Here is a 25,623-nt window from a genome sequence, read left to right as displayed (position 1 = left end):
GAAAGGGACATTAAACATAGTAAGAGCCCAACTGGATCATACCGAAGGCCCATCTATTCCAGTGTTCTGATACCACAGCAACCAACCAGCTGCCTATGGGAGGCCTCCCCTGCAGGTGTTTCCACAGGAACTGAAGCATATATTACCCCTCATACTGGAGGTAACAAATGGACACCATGACTGGCAGCCACTGACGATCTAACTCTTCATAAGTTTGTCCCGGATGAAAGTTATCCAGGTTTGTGGCTATCATGTCCTACAGTGGCTAGTTCCATAGTTTAACTATGCATTGTCTGAATAAGTACTTATTTTGAACTGTACTGTGTTCTTCAGTTGTTTTTGAAGATGATTCTGTCCTGTATCATAGAATCCCAGCATGCTGTACAATGAAATAAATTTAGAACAGTTCATTGGGTGACCTTACATTCTGCTATGGACTGTTAAATCAATTTTCTCCATATCATGCATAACTATGTACCCTACTATCACGATTATATATTCTTACTTGTCTCTCCTTCCCAGTTGTTGTGTGCCTTCAAGTTGTTTCCAACTTCCAGATGGGCTGTCCAATGACTGGATCCTTCCCCCTATGCAGTGCCAAATGCTACTATATTGTAGCCAATATATTGTAGCCAATACAAGGTGTTGGTTATAACCTATAAAGCCCTACATGGCTTGGGCCCAGGATACCTTGAGGACCACCTCTCCCCATACGATCCGCCCCGTACACTCAGAACATCCGGGCAGCAATTATTGAGGGTCCCAGGGGCAAGACTATCCTCCACTGCAAGGAGGACATTCGCCATCTCGGCCCCGACCCTCTGGAATACGCTGCCCATAGAGCTCCGCTCGGCCACCTCCCTGGCACAGTTCAGGAAGGATCTAAAAACCTTCCTGTTCAAGCAAGCATTCCCCGAATAAGTCCTAGTTAGCCCCCCCCTTTTTTTTTTTGATGGCAATGGTGAACTGGCTAGAAGGTATTTTAATGTAATTTTAATGTATTTTTATTGTATTGTATTTTGTATTATGTTGTACACCGCCCTGATTGATAGAAGGGCGGTATAAAAATAAAACTTTTATTTTATTTATTATTTAATCCATTCAAATTTTGTCCAGTTTGTTTTTTGTTGCTGTGTGCCTTCAAGTCGTTTTCGACTTATGGTGACTGTAAGGCGAAACTATCACGGGGTTTTCTTGGCAAGATTTCAGAGGCTGTGAGAGTGTGTCTTGCCCAAGGTCGCTCAGTGGGCTTTATGGTTGAGCATGGAATCAAACCCTTGTCTCAGACCACTATGTCACACTGGCTTCCTTCCCAATTAAGGAGGGCCAAAGATTATCACCATTCCTCATAGGGGTGTAGTTAGTTTCTTTGATCACTCTGATTTCCCCTTACTTCACAAAAACACACATACACACATATGCATGTACACACACACATCTTTTCTGTTTCTTAGTACAGATATAAAATGGGTATTGTTCCCTGATCTTTTAAATCTTGTCTAGTGCAGTACAGAAGACAGAGAAGCCATCTTGCAAAGCATTTGGGATGGTATAGAGGACTCACTCCTTGTGGTTTTCATCCTCAGGAAAAAAAGCAAAGACTTTGCTTATGTTTTCCAAAGTAATGCTACTTATGCTTTGGGTGACGGTGTCCATATCTGATTTTCCCCTGCTACCCAGATTTCTGTGCAGTGGAAAATGTGTATGCCAGCTCCAGTCTGACACAGAGGACCTGAACTAAAAGCATCTCAGAGGACTGAAGGGGCCAGAGATCTTGCAGACAAAAACCACATATAGCCCACTCCCATAGAAAATTCACCAACATGATTCCAAATTGCACAAAATGTTTATTTGCATTAATCTAATACATTTATACCTTTGTGAATTAGACTGAATTACAATTATTTTTGGGTGAGTTCAGCTTTTTTTTTAAAAAAACCCAAAACCCCAAACACCTTTCACTTTTAAAAACAAACACATTTAAAAGACCATGAGAAATCACTGTAAAAGTAGCACAATTAATTGGAGCAGGTTTCACAGTTCTGACAAGAGCAGAGAGCTTTACATATATTTTAGTGGTCTTAACAGTACTGCACTGGAACAGCATACAAAAACACGCCAAAAAAGGAGAATATATTCGAAGACAGACACATTAGGGTTCCCCCGCCCCCCCAAAAAAAGTGAGCAAGGGAGAGACAACAAAGATGACTGAGGCATTCAGATGTTCCAAGATAGTCACAGTAACTATTTCTTATTATAATGTTTTGTTGTTTTCACACCATTCTGTTAAATCTGTATTGCGTCTACCTAGGCATTACAAATACTTACGCAGGAATTTAATGTGACCCTCTGCATTCTTTACCATTGTGCATTCAAATAAAAATGGTACAGCTACCACATCTCCACACTTGTGTGTATTCTAAAGCAATGCCTCATAGGGTATCTGATGTGGGAGACTGGCATTCCCCCCTTCATGCCAGGGACCAGCACCATATTTATGTCCATTAGCTATTCTCTTTCTAAATTTCTTTCTTTCCTGAAAACTTGCCAGGAACCAGAAGCCAAGTGGCCATCACCTTGTGTAGCACTGTTGCAGAATTCTGGATAGCTTTGAAAGTGTCTGATGAGGGACAAGCGTCTAAGTCATCAGCTAATACTGTTGTGAAAGCTGGAGTTCAATCTCATCTGAGCATTTCTCCCTTCCTCCATCATATACAAATGCACTCAGTTCTAAAATATCAACAACTTAATAACAAGTCTACAGAATATTAAAAACTGCAGGGGGTACCTCCCCCTACACCTATATTGTACAGGTCTACTTTTTTGACAGGCAAAATATCCAGAATAAATTCTGAAAAAGGCAACGTTTGATTTTAGTTTTTAAAACACTGATATGAAAAAGAGCAAGTTAGAAAAAAAGGATAAATTCAATCTTAATATAAGACATTCATAGTACAGTGGGACACACTACAGTAACTGGACACCATTCAATATAATGAGGAGTCTAACATCTTGTTATTTAATGCACATTTTCTACAATCAAATTGCTACAGCATTTCATTGTCCGAGATGTTAAGAAGCAGCACATCTAAAGCCCAGTTTTGCTACTTTAAGTCCCAGACTGATGAGACCTTTCAAGTTCTTTAAGCTTCCCTCCCTGAAAAAGGCCATTTGGGTGTATGATGAACCACTACCTAGTTTAATACTCAAAGGTTATCAGCAACTGTTATAGGCTATGTTTTCTGAAATGATAGAAGTAGCAAGGCTACAGCTAACAGAAGTCATTTGAACACTGCAGGGATACAATCCTAAACATACTTACTGGGGAGTAAGCCCCACTAAATACAATGAGACTTATTTCTGAGTAAACATGCATAGGATTGTGCTGTAAGGATTATTTGAGCACCAAAGTGTCTTGCACACCCTTACCATTACCACTGCTTTATAGTTTAAAAATTGCAATTATTAGTTCCTCGTAACTTGAACTATTAGAACCAACATTTCTGGGGTACTTTCACATCAACACATGTAACTGCCTCTAGAAATGGCACTGTATGATGGATTCATGTTAGCTAGCTATACTTGTATTCTTAAAGAAATCCAAATTAGGCAATTCAGTTTACTGCTAAGGACAGCAGGTTAAAGCTCAGCCAAGCAATTTTGAAATTTACCATTATCGACCACAGTTTTCATAGAAACATTTGGAAGAGGAGTATCCATCAAGACAGTATGCAGAATGTAATTCTTTCTTGCAAAGTTTCACTGCAGGTACAGCTGTACAATAGCAGTGGTGTGTATTTTTAAAATGCTGTTAAAAAAACTGTTCTGTTTATATATAAAAGTCACCTCAGTACAACAGGGGATAGTGGGAAAAGTAAAACTTTATCCGCAATCTTCATTTTATTAAATAGTTTGTGAAAAAGTGATAGAAAGCAACTTTTTTTTTAAAAAAAGGAACCAAGTCTTTGCTATTGTATTAACTTTCAAAATTCAAAACTATCATTTAAAAAGTTTATGTTTGAAGTTGCAGAAATGAAACTCATTAAATCCATGAAAAACACACACACAACGAGTTTGTAAACATCAGGCCACCAGCCAATTTTTACACTGTTTTCCTTGTTAATGTGGAATGGATTAATGATAATGCAGCATGATGGTTTCAACCACAATCAAAAGTTAGGCATGCTGACTGCAGCCTTCACTGTCTTACAGTGGATATAATACAAGAGAGAAATGTTTTTGTACAAGCCACAACGAAATGAACAGGAATTGCAGAATACTCTACTTGCATGATTCCTATTTATTCCAATAAGGGCTGCTCAAGGAAATGTGCTTGGAGAACTGTGTGTCAAGCACTTCATATACAAACAGTAATTCTAGGACACATTTTTGTCACTTAAGTTCACAGTAAATGTGTTCAGAAAACAAAGTCAGTGCTTTTTTCCCTGTGCAATATTTTCCCCCTCTTCCCCAGAATTTCTTTTATATGAGTAATACTGAGTCGGAGGCATAGTGCAGGTTGTAGGTGTGTGCCATGTGTGCCCATGTGTGCGCACAAATCTGTGTTTAGTATCATAAGTGACGGATGATATCTGCAGAGCTTCTGTAAAGATACTTCCAGATAGCGTAATAATGAACAGCAGCAGCTGTGGCAACAAACAGGTGCCAGATGGCATGGGCAAATGGAATGACCCCATCACACTTGAAGAAGATCACCCCCATGCAATAAATAAGACCTCCCCAAGCAACTTCCTGTAGTCCATCGGTGTTGTTCTGTGGATTAATAGAAACATGAACAAATTATTTTTTTGAGGAAAGGAGGCAAACTGAAGGACTGTCATCACACTAGATAATACTATTCCTATTGAGACTGTACACATCGGCAAGAACTAGCTAGAAAACTATTATGGGGCATTCTTACTGTGCCAAATTAAGACCCAATGCCATAGAGTCCAATATCCTGTTTCCTGGTGGCCAGTGAGATACTCTAGGAAGCTCACAATCAGGATGTGAACATGAACAGCTATTTGTGTGCATTGCAACACATGGCATTTGATGGAACACTGATTCTGAATACAGATGTAGCACTTTACATAAAACATTTCTGAAAATTGACACATTTCTGGAAAACAAGCTCAATCTCAATCTCTCTCTCTCTCATAAACATCTAATCATTGGTGTGAGAGCCAGCATGGTGTAGTGATTTGAGCACTGGACTATGACTGCGGAGATCAGGGTTTGAATCCTGGGTTGGCCACGAAAACCCACTGTGTCACTTCCTTTCAACCTCAGAGGATAGTAAGGGCAAACTTCCTCTGAACAAATCCTGCCACAAAAACTCTATGGTAAGTTTACCTTAGGGCTGCCATAAGTCAGAAACGACTTGAAGGCACACAACAATGAAGTAACCATTACCGCATCTTATGGCAACACATTCCAAAGTTAACTGCATACTGTGCAAAATACTTTCTTATGTGTTCCCTTGAATGAATGTCAATCAATTTCACTGAGTGACCTCTGGTTCCAACAAGGGAGGGAGAAGCCCCCTAGCTGTTTTCTTTCCCCCTTTAAACTTAGGAGGCATCAAATGGCTTAGCCTACTCTCTCAGGGAAGATGTGCCATCATTTTGATGCTCTTTTATGCATCACTTTGGCTATCTATTTTTGAGGTTGACGCTGCTCCAGCACCATTCCCCCTCCCTCAATTATATTCTTCTCTTTCATGGGCCAAATTGGAATAAATGCCAGAAGGCTGGCTGTACCATATTCTAATGGAAGTTTAATGGAATGGCTATGTCAGAATTAATTGAATTTTCTTTGAGTACCTGACCAACTAGGGGCATTTTGTCAACATTATAAAAATAGGCTGCTTAAAAGCCAAGAGGAAAAATAACATTGCCCCAAGGGACAAGAATGCAACCCTATCAGATAAAAAGCATAAGGCAACTATTGTGTTCTGCCTTTCCTAAAGACAGCTTGATTTTCTCCCAGCCTCTAGTTCAGAGCTTTCTTCCCACTTTGGTACATATTGCTTTGCCTGACAGCTATCAAGCAATAATTCTTTAAGAGCATATATTTAAAATTAATTGAATGAAATAATTTTAATACTTTCTTCATATACCTTCTCTTTCTGTTTTTTTTAAAGAAAAAAGATATCTGTAGTTGTTTAACTATTTTCTTTTTTCAAAGGTTTCTGTCTTACACACATTAGAAAATCCTTGTCAGTTGTCCATTTTCAATAGTTTCTGAATGCTTCAAGATATTTTTCTATTTAACAGAAATGTTAACAAGCTCAAATTTTGTTCAGAGTCACATTACTAATTCCTACACCAGCTATTGCATAGTCCATTGAATTACTCTCAAGTCTCCAAATACCTTTTCTGAGTCACTATGAGGACTAAATGAGACATGGTACATTTGAAACCAGAAGAACCATTTCTGAAAGCTCGTTGATATTGGAGATGGAGGTGGAGTTGGGTGGGATAGAAAGAAAGAAAATTAATTCCTTCCCTGTTCTAAACGGCTGTTTCTCTTCCTTTTGGATTCTGAACCATAGAAAGGAATAAGCCACAATAGTGGGTGAAATCTGGAGATGGAAAATTGCTAGAGTAGCATGAGAAAATCCACTTCTTCCTTCCTCTCATATCCCTTTACAGAAGTGGAAAAAAAATGTCCGGAATCAACTTTGAGGTTTAGAAAGGCTACACATATGTTCTGCATCAGCACACAAAATATAGTTTTGTTCAAGGAAGGTGTGAAAATGCCAGAATTGTCAAGAATGTATTCACCCAATATTCCCATTGCCTATTAGTACAAGTGGAACAACACTGTCAACAGTTTCAAACTAACTTGTATATGTAGGGGAAAGAGGTCTCTAAATCTTTAGCCTCCTGCCCTAATCATCGTTATTCAAATGGATGGAAGCAAGATCTATCCATAATTAGAAGCCATGATAGCTTGTATTACATGCCTTTAAGTCTCTGTGTACCTTGGAAGAAAGATGCAGGTGTGAAAACAACAGGGGAATACTCCATGTTCTGTCTGTGATCTTACAAGTAAGCATCAGTGGCCAGCCACATGCATCCAAGATGCTGGACTTGCGCCCCCCTCCCCCCCAATCTGATCAGGAGGGTCTTTGTTCTGAATAACAATATGAGCTCCGTTTGCATATCTGGACCAAGACGACTCATCTACAGTCATTAAGATCTTAATGTGGAAACTAATCTAGAGGACATATTTAGAACTAAAAGCAGGTGTTTTGTGATGGTGCCTGCTTCTGTAGAGAGCATTTGTGTTGTTATTAATCTAAACTAATAAGTAAAGGATGAGAAACTTAAATTTCCTGAAGTTCTGAGTGCTGTGTTAAACACCAAGTATGTAAATGAACAGAAGCATTTTAAAAAACAAATTCATAATTATTATTACTCTCAGTGTCAACCAACTGCTTACGATTTAGATTATGAATTTTATTACTCACCATGGAGGTCACAACTAGAGCAGGAGAAAAACCCATTGCTAGGTAGAAGAAGAGCTCCACAATTTTGTATCTATAAAATAAATAAAACAGATATACACAATAAGCCTACAGCTATATACATGGAAAGTGTCCTCACTCTACATATATAGCGTTAGTTAAATTATATACAGGACTTTGGGTGAGCAAACTGTTCTAATTCTTCACAATTAGAATCCTGTTTTTATAATACATGTTAAAGGCCTATTTGTTCTCACTGCTTTGTGCCTCTAAAAATGGAAAGCGGTTCAGTTGTTTCAACTTTCCATTGTTAATTTGCTGGAGGATGAGAAACACCCACAGATACTCAAAAGGAGACCTTTTTTCCACATTGAACCAATAAGTCTGTAGTAACACAAAAATTATCCAACAGCAAGCCAACAAACTAAGAAGTAGTTTTTGTCCAGCTCAGAAAGGGGTGGGAAGAAGGAGAGAATAAAAGAAAGAAAACATTGATAATAAATAAAGGAGTAGGCAGAATCATTCAAAAATTTGCTTTCCTCCTGCTTGATTTTTCTTTATGTAAACGCACATTAGTTTCAGCAGAAAGGAGAAATATCAAATAGCAGATATGTCAGACTGGCTCCATTCACTGTTGCGCTTACAAATTTTGTTCCTTTGACAAGAAATCCAGGCTCTTCTCACCCACTCATTTTAAATGCTGATTGAGTTATTCATCCAAAGAAAGCTCAAAAAAGCAAGTGAGTTGCTTTCGATACAGTGGTTAGGTGCCTGGTGATGACATGCTGAGAGGCAGTTTGAAAAGACTAATTTAATAGCTGGGTTTCTCAACAGAAATAAGATAATGTTCTAAAGTAAACATTGTTTTAGCCAGAAAAAATAACATGAATTTCTGCTCCCATTTCCAATGCATATAAAAACACATGAAATAGTCAAACAGAAGATATTTCATAAACATAAAGTGTTCATTTACAAACTAGGATAATCTCTTCATCCCTCTGTTTAGGTAATTATGCTGTTTTTAAATTCTTAAATAAAATGTGTTACCTGTTAGTAACAATTACAGATTATGTGTCAGAATAATCAGAATAATGGTGTGATCTCATGTTTATTATTTATTTATGGATTTATTTCTTCAAATATGGGACAAAAGGCATCTTACAGCATAGATTAAAACCATATATAGCTAAAACAATTTAATAATAATAATATGTTTTATTTATAGACCGCTATTCCGCGATGATCATAGCGGTGTACAGTAAAATCGTTAATACAATAAAAATACAGTTAAAGGAGGGAGAAGTCTCATCCTTCAGGCAGTCCAAGATGTTGCTGGTCTGCCTGCTGGCTCCCTCTGAGGCCGAGATGACAGTTGAGGAGGGAGGGGCCTCTTCCTTCAGGCAGTCCCTGATGTTGCTGGGTCTGCCTGATCTCTCCCAATATTACAAAAGTTAAAACACAAATAAGCAATCCCATTAAAAACCGCTAATTGAAAATAGTGAAAAAGTATTCAAAGATATATCTATGTGAGTCTGGAAAGTCCATAGGCAATGGGATCTTGTTAGTTTCAAAGGTGCTACAAGATCCCATTGCAGTGTAAAAGTACCCCTACTACCACTTAACTGCTGAAAGAAAGCAAAAGGAGGGCCACTGTAGTCTCCCACAGAAGGGGATTTTATAATTTTGGGACAGCCACTGAGAAGGGCCTCTCGAGTCTCTTATGTCCTCACCAACATATGTGTGAGGATAGTGGGACTGAGAAAAATCCCTTCCCTGGGGATGTTAAATATCAGGCAGGTTCATGCAGAGAGATATGGTCTACATAGAGCCTGGATCTCATTCTGTCCCCTGCCTCACTCTCTTCCTTGGCCTTATACCTATCCATTGCTAAATCTAGTTTTTTCCTTACCTGGTTAAGAAAATTAGAGAATTTGTACCATGATATCACCTAAAACACACATGACCTCATTTGAGTTCAGAAACTAAGGCCCTATACAGACCTGTCAAAAAGGCTGGCCTGTGGGCGGAGTTGGGGCAAAGCCCAGATAAGCCCTGGTTAGAGCCATGATGGAAGACCACAAAGGAATACTAGAGATCTCCAGGGAGGATTCAGAAATAATCTTACCTGAAAACTTGAGGAGCTGCTGCCAGAGTTTAACAACATTAGGCTAACTGTACCAATAATCTGAGTCAGTATAAACCTGCTTCTCATGCTCCTATAAATTTCATTTAGGAACCTTGGCTAAAGAGAGTTAGTGTGGCACAGTGGGGTGAGTATTGGACTAGAGCTCTAAGAGACCAGGGTTCAAATTGCTGCTTGGCTATGGAAACCCACTGGGTGATACTGGGCAAGTTACACTCTCTCAGCCTCAAGAGAAAAGCAATGGCACATCTCCCTCCCCCCACTCCCTCCCATAGGATAGGACTATCCTAGGGTTGCCACAAGTTGGAAATGACTTGAAGACATGCAACCACCACCACCATGGTCTAAATATCCCCCCATAATATTGCTAACCTACAACACATCATCCTGAGAGTTGGTGAGGGTTAATGAGATCTGTAGTCCAACAACACTTGGAGCATCACACATTGCTCATACCTGTTCTGATCTATCAGCAGACACTTTTTTCCTAGTTCCTAAGCCATGGTTAATGTTAACATCAGTACAGAATCTGTTTCTACAGACAGGCATTATAGTGCTGGAAGGTATCCATTCAAATCATCATGTTTCTTACTTTTCATGGTAGAGGAATACATAAGTGGCTCCTCCAGCAGCCATGAGCCAGATAAACCATCGCATATGGGATGCCAAAGGTCCAAGCTCACGAAGATTTAACCTGAAAACAAACAAACAAACAAACAAACAAACAAACATTAAGATGACTTTTGAAGCAATGGGTGGATGTCAATAACCTTTTGAATTCTATTTGCAGATATAAAAAAAAGATTAAAATTTCTCAAAGGAGAAAAAAAAAGACAAATTGAGAGACACCCTGGCTGGAGTCCTGTTTGTTAATCCCAAATAGAGTAGACCCATTCAATCAATTGTTCAATGGCAAATTGGTAAATCCCACTGATTCAATGGATGTACAGTCCGTCCTCGCCTTACGCGGGGGATCCGTTCTGGATCCTGCTGCGTAAGGCGAATTCCGCCTATGCTCGAGCCCCATTGGAAACAATGGGGCTCGTGCACGGCGGTGCGGTGGCGCGGGAGTGCGCGGGGCGCAACGGGCGTGCGCACCCATTCAACTGAATGGGACGCGCTGCCCCTTCCGCCCCGTGGCTTGAGCGCGTATGCTCAAGGCCGCGTATGGCGCGGGCGCGCTGTACTCTACACAGAAGTCACAATTAAGGCTACTAAGTTTTCAAAATAGAAATAAGGAATAGTTGAAATACATTATTTACTCTGTTGACAACCAGGAAGTAGCTATTAAAATGGTGTATTCTGTCTAAATAGCAAGTAAAAGTTACTACAGTCATGCATTTCTCTGTAAAGTTAACATATTTTCTATATTGTCATCAACATGAATTATGATACACAAACTGGTCTTTATGAAAATCCAGATTTAATATGGATTAAAGGTGAATCTGTTTTAATGATATCAAAAATGCTTGACAGCTATGATTAAAATTCAGAATAATCTGCATCACAGATTTGGTAAGATTTACAGATAAACTGTTTTTCTCATCACTCCCATTTGTGGAGTATAATACTGAAAAACCCTTTTCAAGCAAAAGCATATGACCTTAAAATACCCTGAAAAAACAGCTACTAAGCTCCAACAACAGTTCTACTCAAATCCACACTCGGAGTAAAAATCAACCTTGAAATAAAGGGCTTACCCAGATAACTACAGAAGCCTGAAATACTTCTCATTATAAAGAAAACATTTCAGCTCTTGAATACATTTCATTTACTTTTTCTGCAACTTTCCAAGCTCTCTAATAGTCTGTTTGAGTTGGAGTGGCAGAATACAACACAAAATGAACTATACTGTAGCTGTGGATTCCTTAAATGGGCAGATGGTTGGATATGGGAAATTTGGGGATTCTCTCAACTCTAGGATTCTGTAGAATTCTACAGATTTGCAGGCAGGAATTAAAAAGTTAAAATCTGAGCATCCCCATAACATGCATGTGGTTGCCATGGGCCAATTACTGCCACACTGCAGAACTGATGCAGTTTGACACTTTAATTGTCATGGCTCCATCCTATGAAATCCTGGCATCTGTAGTTTGTTGTGGCCCCAGAGTTCTCTGAGAAGGAAGGCTCACAAAACTGCAGATCCCAGAATTCCAAAGTATGGAGCCATGGCAGTAAAAGCAGAATTAAACTGCATTATTTCTGTATTGTAATGCAGCCAAGGTTTTGGGCTCTCAAAGGAGGCACATCCCTTATAATAAGGGACAGTCAGAGACCATAGTCACAATAGAATTTAGGCCACTGATGGAAAATATTTATTTTTCTGCTATTCAGTTATTGTACATTAGGTTTAAGACACAGACACAGGCCCGAAATAGATGGGCCAAATCTGGAGGTATGGTGTTCAGATGACACACACCCCAGGATCAGGCCAAGGTGATGCCACAGCCGCCTAAAGTGGCCCAAAACCAGTAGCAAAAGGAGCACAAAAGGAGCATTGTGGAGTGCAGTGGTGGCTGGCCTCAGGACTGTAGCATCTAATCACCATAGTCCTGCACCAAATGGGGAGCAATTGGGGCAGCCTCTGGCCTCCTCTTTTGCTCCATATGCTCTACCCCACAGTTTGTCAAAGAGAAATTAATTCAGTAAAGTTACAATATTAAAGTGTGTGCAAAGAGAAGGCTCCTTAGGCCTAATTTTATTTTTTACATTTGATATAACAAATGCTTTAAAAAATAAAGCTCTTTCCAGCACATATTTTTATTTAATTTTATGTATTTCCTTGCTTGAAGTAGTTTACAACTTATTAACTGACATCCTACCATGCTCCCCAAAATGGGAATCAAGCATGTTAATGTAATATTGAATAAAAGATATAATTTGAACATCAAAAAAGATCAAATATTAAAAGATAATTAAATTTAAAGCATAATTTAGAAGAAATTAAGAAAAATGTAACATCTGTTTTCTTTCTCAGCAACTAGTCCCTTGCCTGAACATAAAAAAAGCAATCTCGCCTGAGGATAAAAAAAATCTAGTGGCAGGAAAACAAGGAGAAAGCCAACAAGTCACCCCTGGTTGGGGGCTTGGTTTTAAAAACTTAATTGAAATGCACCAATTGCACCATAAACCATAAACATTTTTAAAATAAAAAATCCAAACTATCAGTTCAATAAAGATTATAGGCACAACTCAGTTAACAACACCTCTGACAAAGAAGTTCCTTCTTACAAAGTCTTTTTACAGGAGCACAGCTTCCTTTCTTGTCTTTTGTCTAGCTAGCTGGAAGTTTATTTTTTCAACATTGGCATTGGGAGGATGGTGAAGGAAGCTGCAGCAGTGTGGATGGAATAAACAATGCAATAAAGCTCAACCTAGGAAAGAATAGGGTTCTGCTCTAGGTGAGCCTACTGTAGCTATGTGTGCTTACGTCCAACAGGGAAGGTAAGCAGCTGTCTCCAGAGTCACTTACTGAGCATGTGTGAAGAACAAAACAGAAAGAAAAGGGGAAAGCAGATTAGCCTGCCACACCAGCTATTCTGGCCTGTTGAAAAAGCATAGGCCTATATGTTTTGCCACAAAATGGAAATCATAAGAAAAGTGAAGGCTGATGAAAGAAAGAAAGAAAGTCCCTTGAGATGCATTTTGGAAGATGTTTTCTAATGGTGTCTAGAAGATTCAAAGTCTTTTTGTTTAATCCCGCGGATTGGACTAGCTGGCCCTCATGGTCTCTTTTGATTCCGTGACATATATGAAGTTTGCCTGGCCTGGTTGTTTCATTTTACATGTGTATGATGTACTGAAACTTTTATTATGTGGTTCCATAGCACACATAGCACACTATTCTATCTATGTTCTTTCCATATTATTTCAGCCTTTGGTACCAAAGCTGCTGTTAAAGAAGTAAAGTCCAGGAACACATCTACTTCATTAACTGAGGAATACCTGTACTGGTTTTTGGGGAGAACACAAAGGAAGCACAAAGTCTATGAAAGGCAAGGTGTATGCACTTAAGTTTTTTTTAATGATATGTAAACAGAATCACACAAAGACAGAGAAAAGACTTGTTTTATTAAATGGAAAAAAATGATTTCTTCTAACTATAGATTAGGCCTTGAACAATTAGTCACTAGTTCATTAAACTGCGAAGATTACATGCCATTGCAATTTTAACTATCAGAAAGTATATATTTTAATCCTTACCATGGTGCATATGATGCTGCAATGAAGATATAGATCATCATTCTGTCACACATATGGAAACAGTGCTCCATTGTCCTAAATGAAAAAGGCAAAAAAGGGAAGAGTTCACTAAGGAAAAGAGAGACATTATGGCCTTACAACCTGAGATCTAAATGCTACTAGTCTAGCATTCTTGTCATGCTACATCATCTCTTGTCCATAAAGACTATAATGGAAAGATGGAGATCAACTGTATTTCAACAAGAAAAGGAGCAGCTGCTAGGAGCTTGCTTCATACTACCAAACCTGAATCAACCCTTGTAAGAACTTGGTAACTCAAAACTACTTGCTTTTTTCTTCTTCCCACCTGTTTTTCATTTGTATTGGGTCTTATAAATTGTAAATCTGTTATTTTATAAATACATTATTATGGGAATATTTGATGGCTGAAGTGTGGTGTGAAGACTCAGTAAAATAAATTTTAAAGACAGAAACATTATTTCTTCAAAAAGACTACCCTTAAACAATTTAGAAGTAGAACGTGTCTAGTCCTTTGAGTATTCAGTCTCTTAAGCAGGATATAATTTCGGTCTGGAGGGAAAGATTTAAAACATAATCTACAGAAAATATTTTTGCAATTTAGCTCAGGGATTTGGAACATTAAAGGAGAAAAAAACTTTATGCATATGTACATACGAATGTGGAAGGCAGGGGATGAAAATGCATCACATTGCTCTCTGATCCTGTGGTCCTAGTACTAAATTATCATTGTTTATTGTGGTGCTATTACACTAGTTTACAAAAATAACCTTACTTTGTCAGAGGAGATTATCACACGAGCGCCATTTACACTTTATTAGCACTATTCTAACGTTGTATAGCAAGAACGATACAATGGCGGTATTGAAACACTTACTTTCACATATCTCAAAATATCAGGGCATTAATGATTCATGAGCAGTAAAATAGTGCTTTTACATTTGGCACAATGGCAGATGGGGTTGTGATCAGAGTGAAAAAAATGGGTCATCTCTCACCGATAAGGATCTCTCCTGTGACTCGCAAGTGTGAAACAGGAAATGATTCTGCCAAACGGCACACCGGGTGACTGGGGGATTCAATTTATTTCTAGGTGGTTTAATGATGGATTCTCAATAGTGCTACTGAAACGTGATTGCCTTTCTCACATTTGTGACAGCACTAATGAACTGCTACTGGCAAGCCATTAACTTTTTTTGTCATTAATGAGAAGTTACATTAGCACGATGTTTCCATGACGTGACAAGTATGCTATGTGCACGATATCATGTAAAAATCTTTCTGTGATCATGCAAACATGATGGGGGCATAGCGTTTCTCTCATGTTTCTTACCCCCGTGTGATAATTCCCAGAGTCATTGGAAGAAAAAACTGCTAGAGCTCAAAACATCATCAGCAGTATCTTGTCAGTAATTGAATCCTAGGTCAGTTGCAGACTTGCTTACACTGACAACTAGAATGCATTCATAGGCATTTGCAGTCATGAGTTTTTCATTTGCCCTGAGCCATACCCAATATCCATTCTTTAAGCAGTTTAATTAGGAAATGTATGATTGATTGGGCTGTTCAGTCTCTATGTTCAAAAAACCTCTGAAGTCCTACACTTGATCTTAGCCAAAAGGCCGAGAAGTCAGAGGGTGCTGGAATCTCACCAAACTACAAATCCCAAGATTCTGTAGGATATGGCCATGGCCATGAATCCCATTTTGGGAGAAAGCATGCAATGAGGGTGGTTTCTCCACCACTGGCAAGAAACAGAAATAATAAAATAAAAAGTGTAAAGGGACTTGCAGCCTGCCTTTCACAGCATGCAACATGTAGTACAAAACAAAGGAAGAACAACTCATTATTTAGTTTTTACCTTAAATGACTCTTTTTCCAGGAAATTATATGAAACACTGTGGAAACGATGAAGAGCGCACACAGACCAATTCCATACATCCATGCTGTTATCTTTTCCCACTGATCATCAGAGAGTCGATGGAGCAGGGTGCTTCCCACAATGGCTGGAACAATGAGAAACTAGGGAAATCACCAGAATGTGTTATTCACCATTCTCCCATGCCACATTTTCTGCTTCTTTAGCATTCTGCTCCCTACATGTACATTAGATCAATCCCTGCCTCTCTCTAGTCTTTCTCTCAAAAGGAGTAAATGAAAAGATGTGGGCTTTTGTAGCATGAAAAGTTACAGATGAAAGGCACTGTTGTCTCTCATCTTTGCCAAGGGAAGGAGACACTTCTGCTACCTTGATAAGTAAAACTTTTAAGAATTTTCTTTCACTGAAGGTTACAGAATTGCTGTGTCACCCCAAAAAAGGAAAAGCAGTGCCAAACTGTCAGAGAGTCTACTGTATTTGGAATTAAAATATGCTGAAAACAACACTTTGCTAAGCTCATTGTGAAAACAGGAACTGTAGAATGTGCTTAGAGAGGAGCTAATGCCAAAAAATTCAAACACAGTGAGGTAAAACACAAACACACACTTTTAAAAAGAAAAGTCAGTGCCCTTCAGTATAAGAATTTTATAGGAGTGATTTTTATAATGGAATTGGGATTCTTGCTTACTATTCCCCAGTGTTTCATGTTAAAGGCAGTTGAGACAACTGGACAGGTTGTTGTAGATGTAGGCTGGAATTTTTATATATTCATTAGAGAAATCTACTAAACCTCTTCATAAATTCACAAGAGAAATCTGCTAAACCTTAGTTTATTTTAAAATTAGGAAAGAGCTAATTATGTGGCTGTTCTGGACTCAACATATGTTGTGTTTAGCTGTATAAACAGACAATTAACTCACATCCAACCACTGAGATAAATAACTACTGAAATTTATTGTGGAACTAAATTAACAGTAACTAAAAAGGGACATAAAAATGGAAGGATGAGGCAAAAAAGCGATTGGACTAGGCTCTTAAGACAGCAGAAAGACAATTAAAACTTAGAACAAGATCTGCGAGGGGCAACCTATCAGACACAGATACAAGGAATCAGGCCTAACAGATAACAGATCGATGTAGAACACACTTATTAAACACCTAAGGCAACAGACTGTAACAGAAGTGCTCTGTTGGGACAGAACAGTGATCACAGCTAGGAATCTGTTTTAGGAGGCAATCAGGAGAGGATGTTGCATTGTTTTGGAAACCCCAAGGCTGGACCTCTGCAATGTGCTGTACATTGGGCTACCTCTGTACCTAGTTTGGAAACTTCAGCTAGTTCAAAACACAGCTCCCAGAATGATTAATGGGACATCCAGTATTACATCAGTATTAAAATCACTCCACTGGCTGCCAGTTAGTTTCCAGATAAGGTACAATGTGTTGGTCCTTATCTTTAAAGCCCTACTTAGTTTGGGTCCAGGTTACCTACTGGACTGCCTTCTCTGGTGGACATTTACTCCAGTCAGCCAGGACTAGATTGGCAACTGTCAGCCAGAGGACCTTTTCTTCAGCCGTCCCTAGACTGTGGAATGACCTGCCGGAATAGATTCAACAACTGAATACACTGTCTTAATTTAAAAGAGCATTTGTAAGCTGGAATGATGCTGAAGATCAACAAGAATGTCATGTGCAACACAATAGAGTGATTTAAAATGAGAAAGTTATACCTTTCTCAGGTTCAAGTTGCCTGTTGTTGCTGCTGCTGTATCTGGAAACTAACAGTCTCTTCTGTCAGGCTTATCCAGATGACTGTTAAATTGTGAATTTTAAATGATGGATTTTAAATGTGGATTGTTTTAATATGTGTACATCTTATTTGTCCCTTTAAACTGATGTGTATTTTAACTGATGTGGTATGTCTGTTAATTGTTGTTTCCTGCCTTGATCCATGGGGAGAGGCAGGTAAGATAATAATAATAATAATAATAATAATAGTTTTATTTTTTATTTTTAACATGTATATTGAATCATTTTAATATGGTTAATAGTTTAATCCTGTTTTAACGATGATTTCTTGTATGTTTTAATTATATAGAAATAATTTTGATTTGTAAGCCACCTTGAATCCCAATTTTGAGAGAAAGGCAGAGTATGAAATAAGAACAGCAGCAGCAACAACAGGCAACTTGAACCTGAGAAAGGTATAACTTTCTCATTTTAAATCACTCCATTGTGTTGCACATGGCATTCTTGTTGATCTTCAGCATCATTCCAGCTTACAAAATGGAAAGTAATAATACAAATACTAATATTACTAATAAAAATAACTTCCCCTAAAGCTCTATTGTAAGCATTACAGAAAAATAATTTTTGCAAAACAGTTTCAGGGGTCTAAAAAGCATTAACTACTATTGGCTTAAATCCTGTTGTTAAACCAGAGTAGAATAGACCCACTGAATCAATAGGATTCACTTACCATTCAACACTTGATTGTATGAGTGTACTCTAGTTAGGATCAACCAAAAGGATGCCAGCCATTATAAGCTACTCTGCAAACACCTTGCTTTTAAGCTAAAAAGTAAAGCACTGCTTAAGAAATGTATGCTGTATGATCCTCTAACCTGATGCCTAGTCAGGCTGTTCAACATCATCTGTGTAAAATTTAGGAAACACTCTAAAGCTGGTGAAGACCTCAAATACAGCATATGCACAAGGTAAATGGGCGACTATGAACCATAAGCTGATCAGCACATATTACATTTGCTCAAATATGTATTTTCTCTTTTTAGTTCCAGTATACAAACACTGTAGATGCTGTTGTTCATCAGCATTATATCAGAAAATCAATCCATTAGTCAGGCAAAGCTGCTCATCCTTTAATACCCTGCAACTTTTTTTTTTAAAAGCTGGTATATATTAGTCTGAGAGAATTGAGAGATTTCTCTTGAGTGGTCATCTAAAAGGTTCAGTTCATTCAGAACAGTCCCAATGGGAATCTACTCCGGGAGCACATTATGTTAGTGTATGGATGGGCTTATGTGCAATTCAAGGACGTGATTTTGACTTGTAACAGCTAATCTTACAACCAATCAATTCACCATATTCCATCTTTGCTTTGATTAAAGCCCAATTGATGATAATGTGATTAGAAGCAAATGTGCTTATGATCTTCTGAGCAAAATGGCTTCTCCTCAATTGTCTCAATATCCCCTTGAACACTGATCAAGAACACCCTTTTTAACAATACCACATAAGTGAAGTTGGGTCACCCAGGTGTCCCTGATAGGTATCCCATCAACTACATATCTCATTCCTGCCAGATCAGCTGTTTTTCTAAACCATTTTTTGATCTTTGATCTAGCTTAGTGATGTGAGTTGTTTAGATCGTAGGGGAAAAAATCAAATTACTTGAGAATGCGGTCTAACCTGCACTGCAGAAATAATACAGTTTGACACCACTTTAACTGCCATGGCTCAATGCTATGGAATCCTAGGGTTTGTAGCTTGTAGCAGAGAAGGCTAGATATCTCAAAAGCTACAAATCACAGGACTGAGGCAGCTAAAGTGGTGTTAAACTGCATTAATTCTGCAGCTCAGATTAGACCGTGATTTAGCACATCTGACTTGTAAATAGTTAGCAACATCTTTTATAGTATGCAAATTAGTTATGCAGGCAACATAAATATATTAAAAGTAATTCCAAAAATATGCAAACTGAAATATGTGTTTAGTGAGAAAAATATAAATGGAAACACACATGAAATCAGAATGTACTGAAGCAGGAATAAACAGCCCTTCAGTGATAAAAATAGCACACAGTGGCAGGTCATAGATTGGGGTCAGGGAGATGCACACACTTCACTTTCCTCAAAACATGGAAAGAAGGAGACACAGTACTCTGTCCAAATGCTATCTTCCTGCTAGCTTTATCATAATTGTGAAATGTTTTGCAGAAGTGAACATAGGTTATTTTCCAATGACGGTCACCCTCAAGAAAGTTCTTCAGCTTACTGTTCATATTGCTACTTTTAGGGGAAGGGAGGGATTTGTTGATGTTCATGGCTCACCAGAGACAAACTGTGGAGAATAACCTCCACAGGTATTATGTTTGAACATTTAAGCTTCAGAATAAGCTCCCCAAAAATTAATATCTCAGTGTTCAACATATATACAAAACACTCCAACCACGAAGCAGAAACAGAAACACTTAAACAATGAGCTCTCTGTAGTGATAATATCACCAGTACCTCTATCATAAAAACAACACGAACTTGAATATTTAAATAAAGCAATGGCAAACTTAGGCCAAGATCTCTGGTATTTTGAATTATATGTAACCAGTAACCTAATTCCAAAGATGAACTTTGTTTAGCAAGGATGGATCCTTTGCAAATAAGCATACCTAAGCAAATTTTCAAAGTCTAGACAATAAATACTCCGGTTCAGAACAGGGGCCCTTTCACAGTACACAGGGATAGCATTTTGATTACACTTCAACTGCCACAGTAACATCCTATGGAATCCTGGGATCTGCAGTTTGGGGAGTGTGATTTTAAACTGTCTGCCAGAGAGTTTGGTGCTTCTGATCAAACTACCAATCCCAGGATTCCACAGGAGGCTGCCACTGTAGAATTACAGTGCTATAACTGTTAATGTGAAAGCGTTGAAGATAGGGAAGCTAGTTGTTTTTCTGTTTACAGAAAGTAAGCAAAAACAGTAGACCAGGAAATGTTTTCATAGGACAATAGGTTTCGTAGCCATATTTGCTAGGGTTGGTTTAATACAGATGCTATGCTTCAGTATGAAAGATTTCTGTCCCCTCATTCAAAACGAGCTTTTAAAACATTTTGGCAATAAGTCTCTGTAGATCTTTGAAAGAGACAGAATGATATTTTAGCAATCATAAGTTTATTGGGAAACCTACTTTCACAAGGCTTTAGAGAACTTTTAAGTTCTAAATATGGGTCAAAATGAAGACTCTATAAAGAAATAAAATCCAGCGGAACAGTTGTATTCCCAGAACATGGATTTATGTCAGCAGCTTAATCCACATGAATGACACTCCCTCACTAGCTTGTGATCAGCGGTGATTTAAAACACAGATTTATGCAGATGGGAATTATAATGATTTGGATGTCATGTGGATTGTGCTGTCAGTAAGTCAGTTTACTTACCGCATGAGTGTAACAGTTAGCAGCATGCTCATAGCAAGTGGGCTTGTAACGACTGTTTGCCGGAGCTGGATGGTTCATGAATCTGTTGAGATAAACAAGATAGATAATGGATGAAAATGTGGAGGCTGACATATTATGTATTAGAATACACTTATTTGGCCTAAAAATGAATATAATGTTCCCATATTCTATTACTGGGAATGCACAATTACAATATTATTAAATACCAAAGTCAAGATTGTGCATGCCATTGTATTTCTGATTTCTTGTGAAATCGGGGCAGGAGGGGGAAAAGGAAAAAAGAAAAAAAAATCTCATTTGAAATGTGGCAGTGGAGGAGAGTTCTGTGGATACTGTGGATTGTCAAAAAGACAGTAAGACTAATATATGGGTCTTAGAGCAAATCAAGCCTGGACTCCCCCTAGAAACAAAGATCACTAAGCTGAGACTATAAAGATCTAGCTGTGTTAATACAGAAAATCAGTATGCAAAGGGAACTTGCAGCACCTATGAGACTAACTGAAAGAAAGAAGCTGGTAGCATGAGCTTTCATAGTTCCTCAGGCCCCTGTGCATCTGAGGAAGTAGGCTCAAGTCTATGAAAGATCAGGCCACCAGCTTCTTTCTTTCTGCTGTCAAGAGTGCTACAAGATATCTTTGTAAGCTGAGATTGTCATATTTTGGCCACTTCATGAGAAGATGTATCTCACTAGAAAAGTCATATTTGGCAAGGTAGAAAGCAGCAGGGAAAGAGAGAGTGCATTCTCTGTGTCACAGTTAGATGGAATAAATCAAGGTATCCACAGCCCTGACTTTGCAAGACCTGAGAAGTACTGCTGATGACAGGGGGACTTGGAGGCCTCTCATTCATACAGTCACCATAAGTGACAGTTCACAGCAACAAAACATATTTACTTTGAAAAGTGTATTGATATAAGAAATGGGTAACATGATCCTGCACTTATATTAGAATGAGTGAGAACGTATGTGGTGCTCCAAATGTTGAACTGCAACTCTTAGCATTCTTCACCAGCTATATTGGCTAGGACTACTGGGAGTTGCAGACCAGCAACTGGAGGACTGAACGGTTCCCAGTTCTGGTTGAAACGTCTAAAGGAAACACTAGAAGACACTTAGAATTCTAAAGGTAACATTTTATCAGCATAGACCTTCAAGCACGGGTCTTAAAGTAAATTTTTTTAGTCGTCGATGTGACTATTTCACCTCCAATATCAAAATGTGTGTGTGTGTGTGTGTGTGTGTGTGTGTGTGTGTGTGGTGGGATGGAGGTGAATTTTACCATCCGAAAGCACAATTTCCCCCTTTCTTTCATTTCTACAGTATAAAAGGCAATGGTATGATGGAACAAAGACCACAATCAGAACACCCCCACTCCCCATCCATAAATGTGTAAATACTAATTTTATGTAAAGTAGTAATTCTAAACCTCAGACTTCAGAAGTCTGAAATCAGCTTTTTATTCATTCATATAGCACCAATGATTTATGTGGTTTACAGAGAACCACAGAATGAATGACAGCTCTTTCCTCATATCCTAGCTTTTAATGGAGAAAGAGAACAGAGGCAAGGGAACAACATGAACATCCACACTAGTACTGTACATACATTGGTTTTAATTTCCACAGTGGGGCTGAGAAGAAAGGTACAGAAGGATTCCCATCATAGTGTGAGATAAATTAGTTTTCTTTGTTGATTTGTTTTCTTGGTACTTTATCATGCCACCTAGACAAGCTCCTAATCTATAACCGTCAATCCTTTGTTTGCAGGATAGCAATGGACCATATGTTAGTGGGGGGCTTCATTAACAGTGAAGCATATTTTCTTGCAGATTTGCATGTACAGATGCTACCCAAACATATAGGAAGCAGTCAGTTGTTTGGGAGCACAGTCACTTACTGAGTTAAATATTACAAGCGTGAAAAAAAGTTTGAAAATACAATGTACAATAGCCTTTCCTAACTCAGTATACTATTAAAAAGCTGGACAATAACTTCCATAATCCCCAGCTACTATGGCCATGGAGCCTGGGGATGATGCGAGTTGTATTGCAGCACATCTGCAGTGTACAAAGTTGAGAAAAGATGATGTAAAGGATTAATTTCCTTCAATGGGATGCTACAAAACCAGCAGCTCAAATGTTAGGATTAACAAATTATGCTCACCAACTATGATACCACAGTGACTAGGCTACTTTTATCACTTCTGCCAACAAACAGCCTCTTTAAAAAGTGGCACGACATATTTGTCAAGATGCTGTGAGAATAAATGTGCTGTCTCTTTGTATGAGACATTTGTATTTGTAAGATTTAAATGCATTTCGTGCATATCAAATTGTGATCCACAAATTTGTGATTTTAGAGCAGTCCAGCAAGATTACGTCACAGTAATAGCAGTAAAGCACAGTGTTTGAGAGACCTTACTTGCTCCTGGCCCTTTTGAAAACTGGGGCAGGGAGTGAGCTGATTTCTGAACATGAATTGTGTAATTGTGTCCTTAATGTACACACTGGATTCCAATATCTCTATCTACAAGGCTCTTAATGCACAATATATTATGTGGTTCTTTGGTCTCTTTGAAAACCTCTCTTCTCGTTGAAAATAGTTGTGGGATCAACTTGTAGTTTGTACTCAAAATGAACATTCACACTGATGTTTAGGTTCACAGTCTTCATGAAAGATGCCATACTAATGTGTTTCAGTACAGAGCCCCCACAAAAACAAGAGTAAGGGATCAGTTTGTATCAGAACCTGAAATACAGAACGAGGTTCTGGAGATATGCATTTCCTTCCAGTCTCCCAAAGTTCAGTGGAGTTACAGGGTTTGAAGGTGACTCTCTGATGGAGGAAAGGTGCAAAGAGGTGATCTCTCTAGATTTTCCTTTCCTCTCTCATACTAATCTGGAGGGCTTTTGCAAAAGGCATGGGAGACCGAAGCAAAACCACCTCCATGTCCCATTCCTGAAGCCATGGCAGAACTCCACTAATCTGGATGCAGCCCCATATCTTACACAGCAGTAATTTATACTCCAAGGGCATTTGGTTGTCTACAAAGCCAGGTCATTTTACAAACAGTCTTCCTGCCTTACTGGAAGGACAGACCAGTAGAAAGAGGAGGGGTTTGTTCTTGATGTGCTCCAGTGTAACTCTCAAACTAATTCTGAAGAAAGCAGTTTCATGAGTAAATTGTACAAGGCACTTTGGACCATGCATATCACTTTCTCCTAGAGTTCTCCACTGCCATTCTGGCCTATCTGTTTTTCAAATCCAATTGTACATTAGAATGGCAGTCCTTTGTCTTTTCAGAACAAGCATTACGTTACATGGGACTATGTTTTAAAATATACATGCCTAATTTTATGCCATCTGATCCTGGATGCTAAACAGGTTCAGCCCTAGTTAGTACTTGCTGGGAGACTGCCAACAAATACCAGGTCCTATGGGCTATATTTCAGAGGAAGGAACTGGCAAAATCTCCTCTGAGTGTTCCTTTAAGAAAACACTATGAAATTAATGTGGTCACCATAAACTGGCGGGTGGCTTTAAGGCACATACACATGCATGTCTAATTTTCACCTTTCTAAAAGAAAAATAGGGTTGGAGAGGATGGGGGGGGGGGGGAGGACATGAAAATCCTGGTTAAATCCCTTGTGCAGCATGGGATAGCCCAACAACCCAGTTTGAGGTTCCAGAGTATTCCCTTCAAACAAAGCTGTCATAACCCTGGGTGCGATGCAAACTCCATGTACAGGATTCAAATAAATGTCTTATCTGCCCTTGAAACAAAAAGCATTTTGGGGGAAATTTCTGGAATAGAATGTGATGTACCATGAGTGGGAGGGGTGCAGCTCTGGAAGGGAAACTGCAGAAGCTGGGGATCCTGTCATGCAAGAGAATATTTTGATCCCATCCAATGGAAGAATTAAAGACACACAAAGAGAGAATACATTAAATGGGATTTTGTATTTATATTTCAATGAAGCCTCGTCAGTTCTGCTGAGGTTTATATTCTGAACAATACGTAAAGAGGACACACATACAATGTATACATTGTGGTAACAGCATAAAGCTAAGATTGAGCCTCAAGGTAACAGATGTATGCCACTGTAAGCAAAGTTAAACAAAGTCAGTCCCTCTAACAAAGAATCAAAGTTCTTTGTTGCTGCTGTTGTTTTTTTAACTGTGTTAAATTTGATGTTTGTGACTGCTTTCACGCACTCTGTATTGTCTCTTAAATAAACAGATGATAAATGCAACTTTCTGCTCAACAGGAGACTACTATTCTTTCTGAAAGGCCACAATTGTCACTAAATGGAGCCAAAACATTCCACTGAACTGTTTGATTAATCTTTATTTTAGTTATATGACCCATTTGGCCTGAAATACAGAATAAAAGAAACTACATTCACCACTGATCTGACAGATGAGTAACCAGTTATCTGGATGTCCTGAAAGCTAATCAAATAGGACAAAGTATAGGACAGATGAGAACACAAAGTACTGCACATTATAAATATATCAAAGCTTCCACCTTCCATAAAACCATCCTATACTCCATTCGCTAAAAACCTTTCAGTTTAATATTTGTTAAGCACTCTCCATTTTCATTCAAGTTCCAAAATGATGAAAATACTAAGGGCCACACCTTTAACATATGTATGATTTGGACAAAATGCATACTGTATGACATCCTATTCTGTGGTTATAGTCCAG

At 38.5% G+C, this 25,623-nt stretch overlaps 1 protein-coding gene across 2 annotated transcripts in view; it reads right to left on the bottom strand.

Annotated features, from left to right (window-relative positions):
- Positions 1–1,827: 1,827 nt before the first annotated feature.
- The window catches only part of MMD (monocyte to macrophage differentiation associated), a 90,311-nt gene continuing 66,515 nt past the window's right edge, over positions 1,828–25,623 (bottom strand). For both annotated transcript variants that reach the window (XM_089478342.1, XM_089478351.1), the window contains exons 2-7: positions 20,895–20,976; positions 15,700–15,860; positions 13,821–13,895; positions 10,210–10,311; positions 7,478–7,547; positions 1,828–4,773 (exon numbers count right to left, since the gene is read on the bottom strand). In XM_089478342.1, the coding sequence (XP_089334468.1) occupies positions 4,573–4,773; positions 7,478–7,547; positions 10,210–10,311; positions 13,821–13,895; positions 15,700–15,860; positions 20,895–20,976 (691 nt within the window). In that variant the 3' untranslated portion in view covers positions 1,828–4,572. The remainder of the gene's footprint in view (positions 4,774–7,477; positions 7,548–10,209; positions 10,312–13,820; positions 13,896–15,699; positions 15,861–20,894; positions 20,977–25,623) is intronic.

Source organism: Sceloporus occidentalis, unplaced genomic scaffold (genome assembly GCF_023333645.1).
Source record: "Sceloporus occidentalis isolate IW3139 unplaced genomic scaffold, rSceOcc1.0.p SCAF_1, whole genome shotgun sequence".
NCBI classification, from domain to species: domain Eukaryota; kingdom Metazoa; phylum Chordata; class Lepidosauria; order Squamata; family Phrynosomatidae; genus Sceloporus; species Sceloporus occidentalis.
Note: the sequence above shows the minus strand (reverse complement) of the source record. Positions and strands in the feature narration are given on the sequence as shown.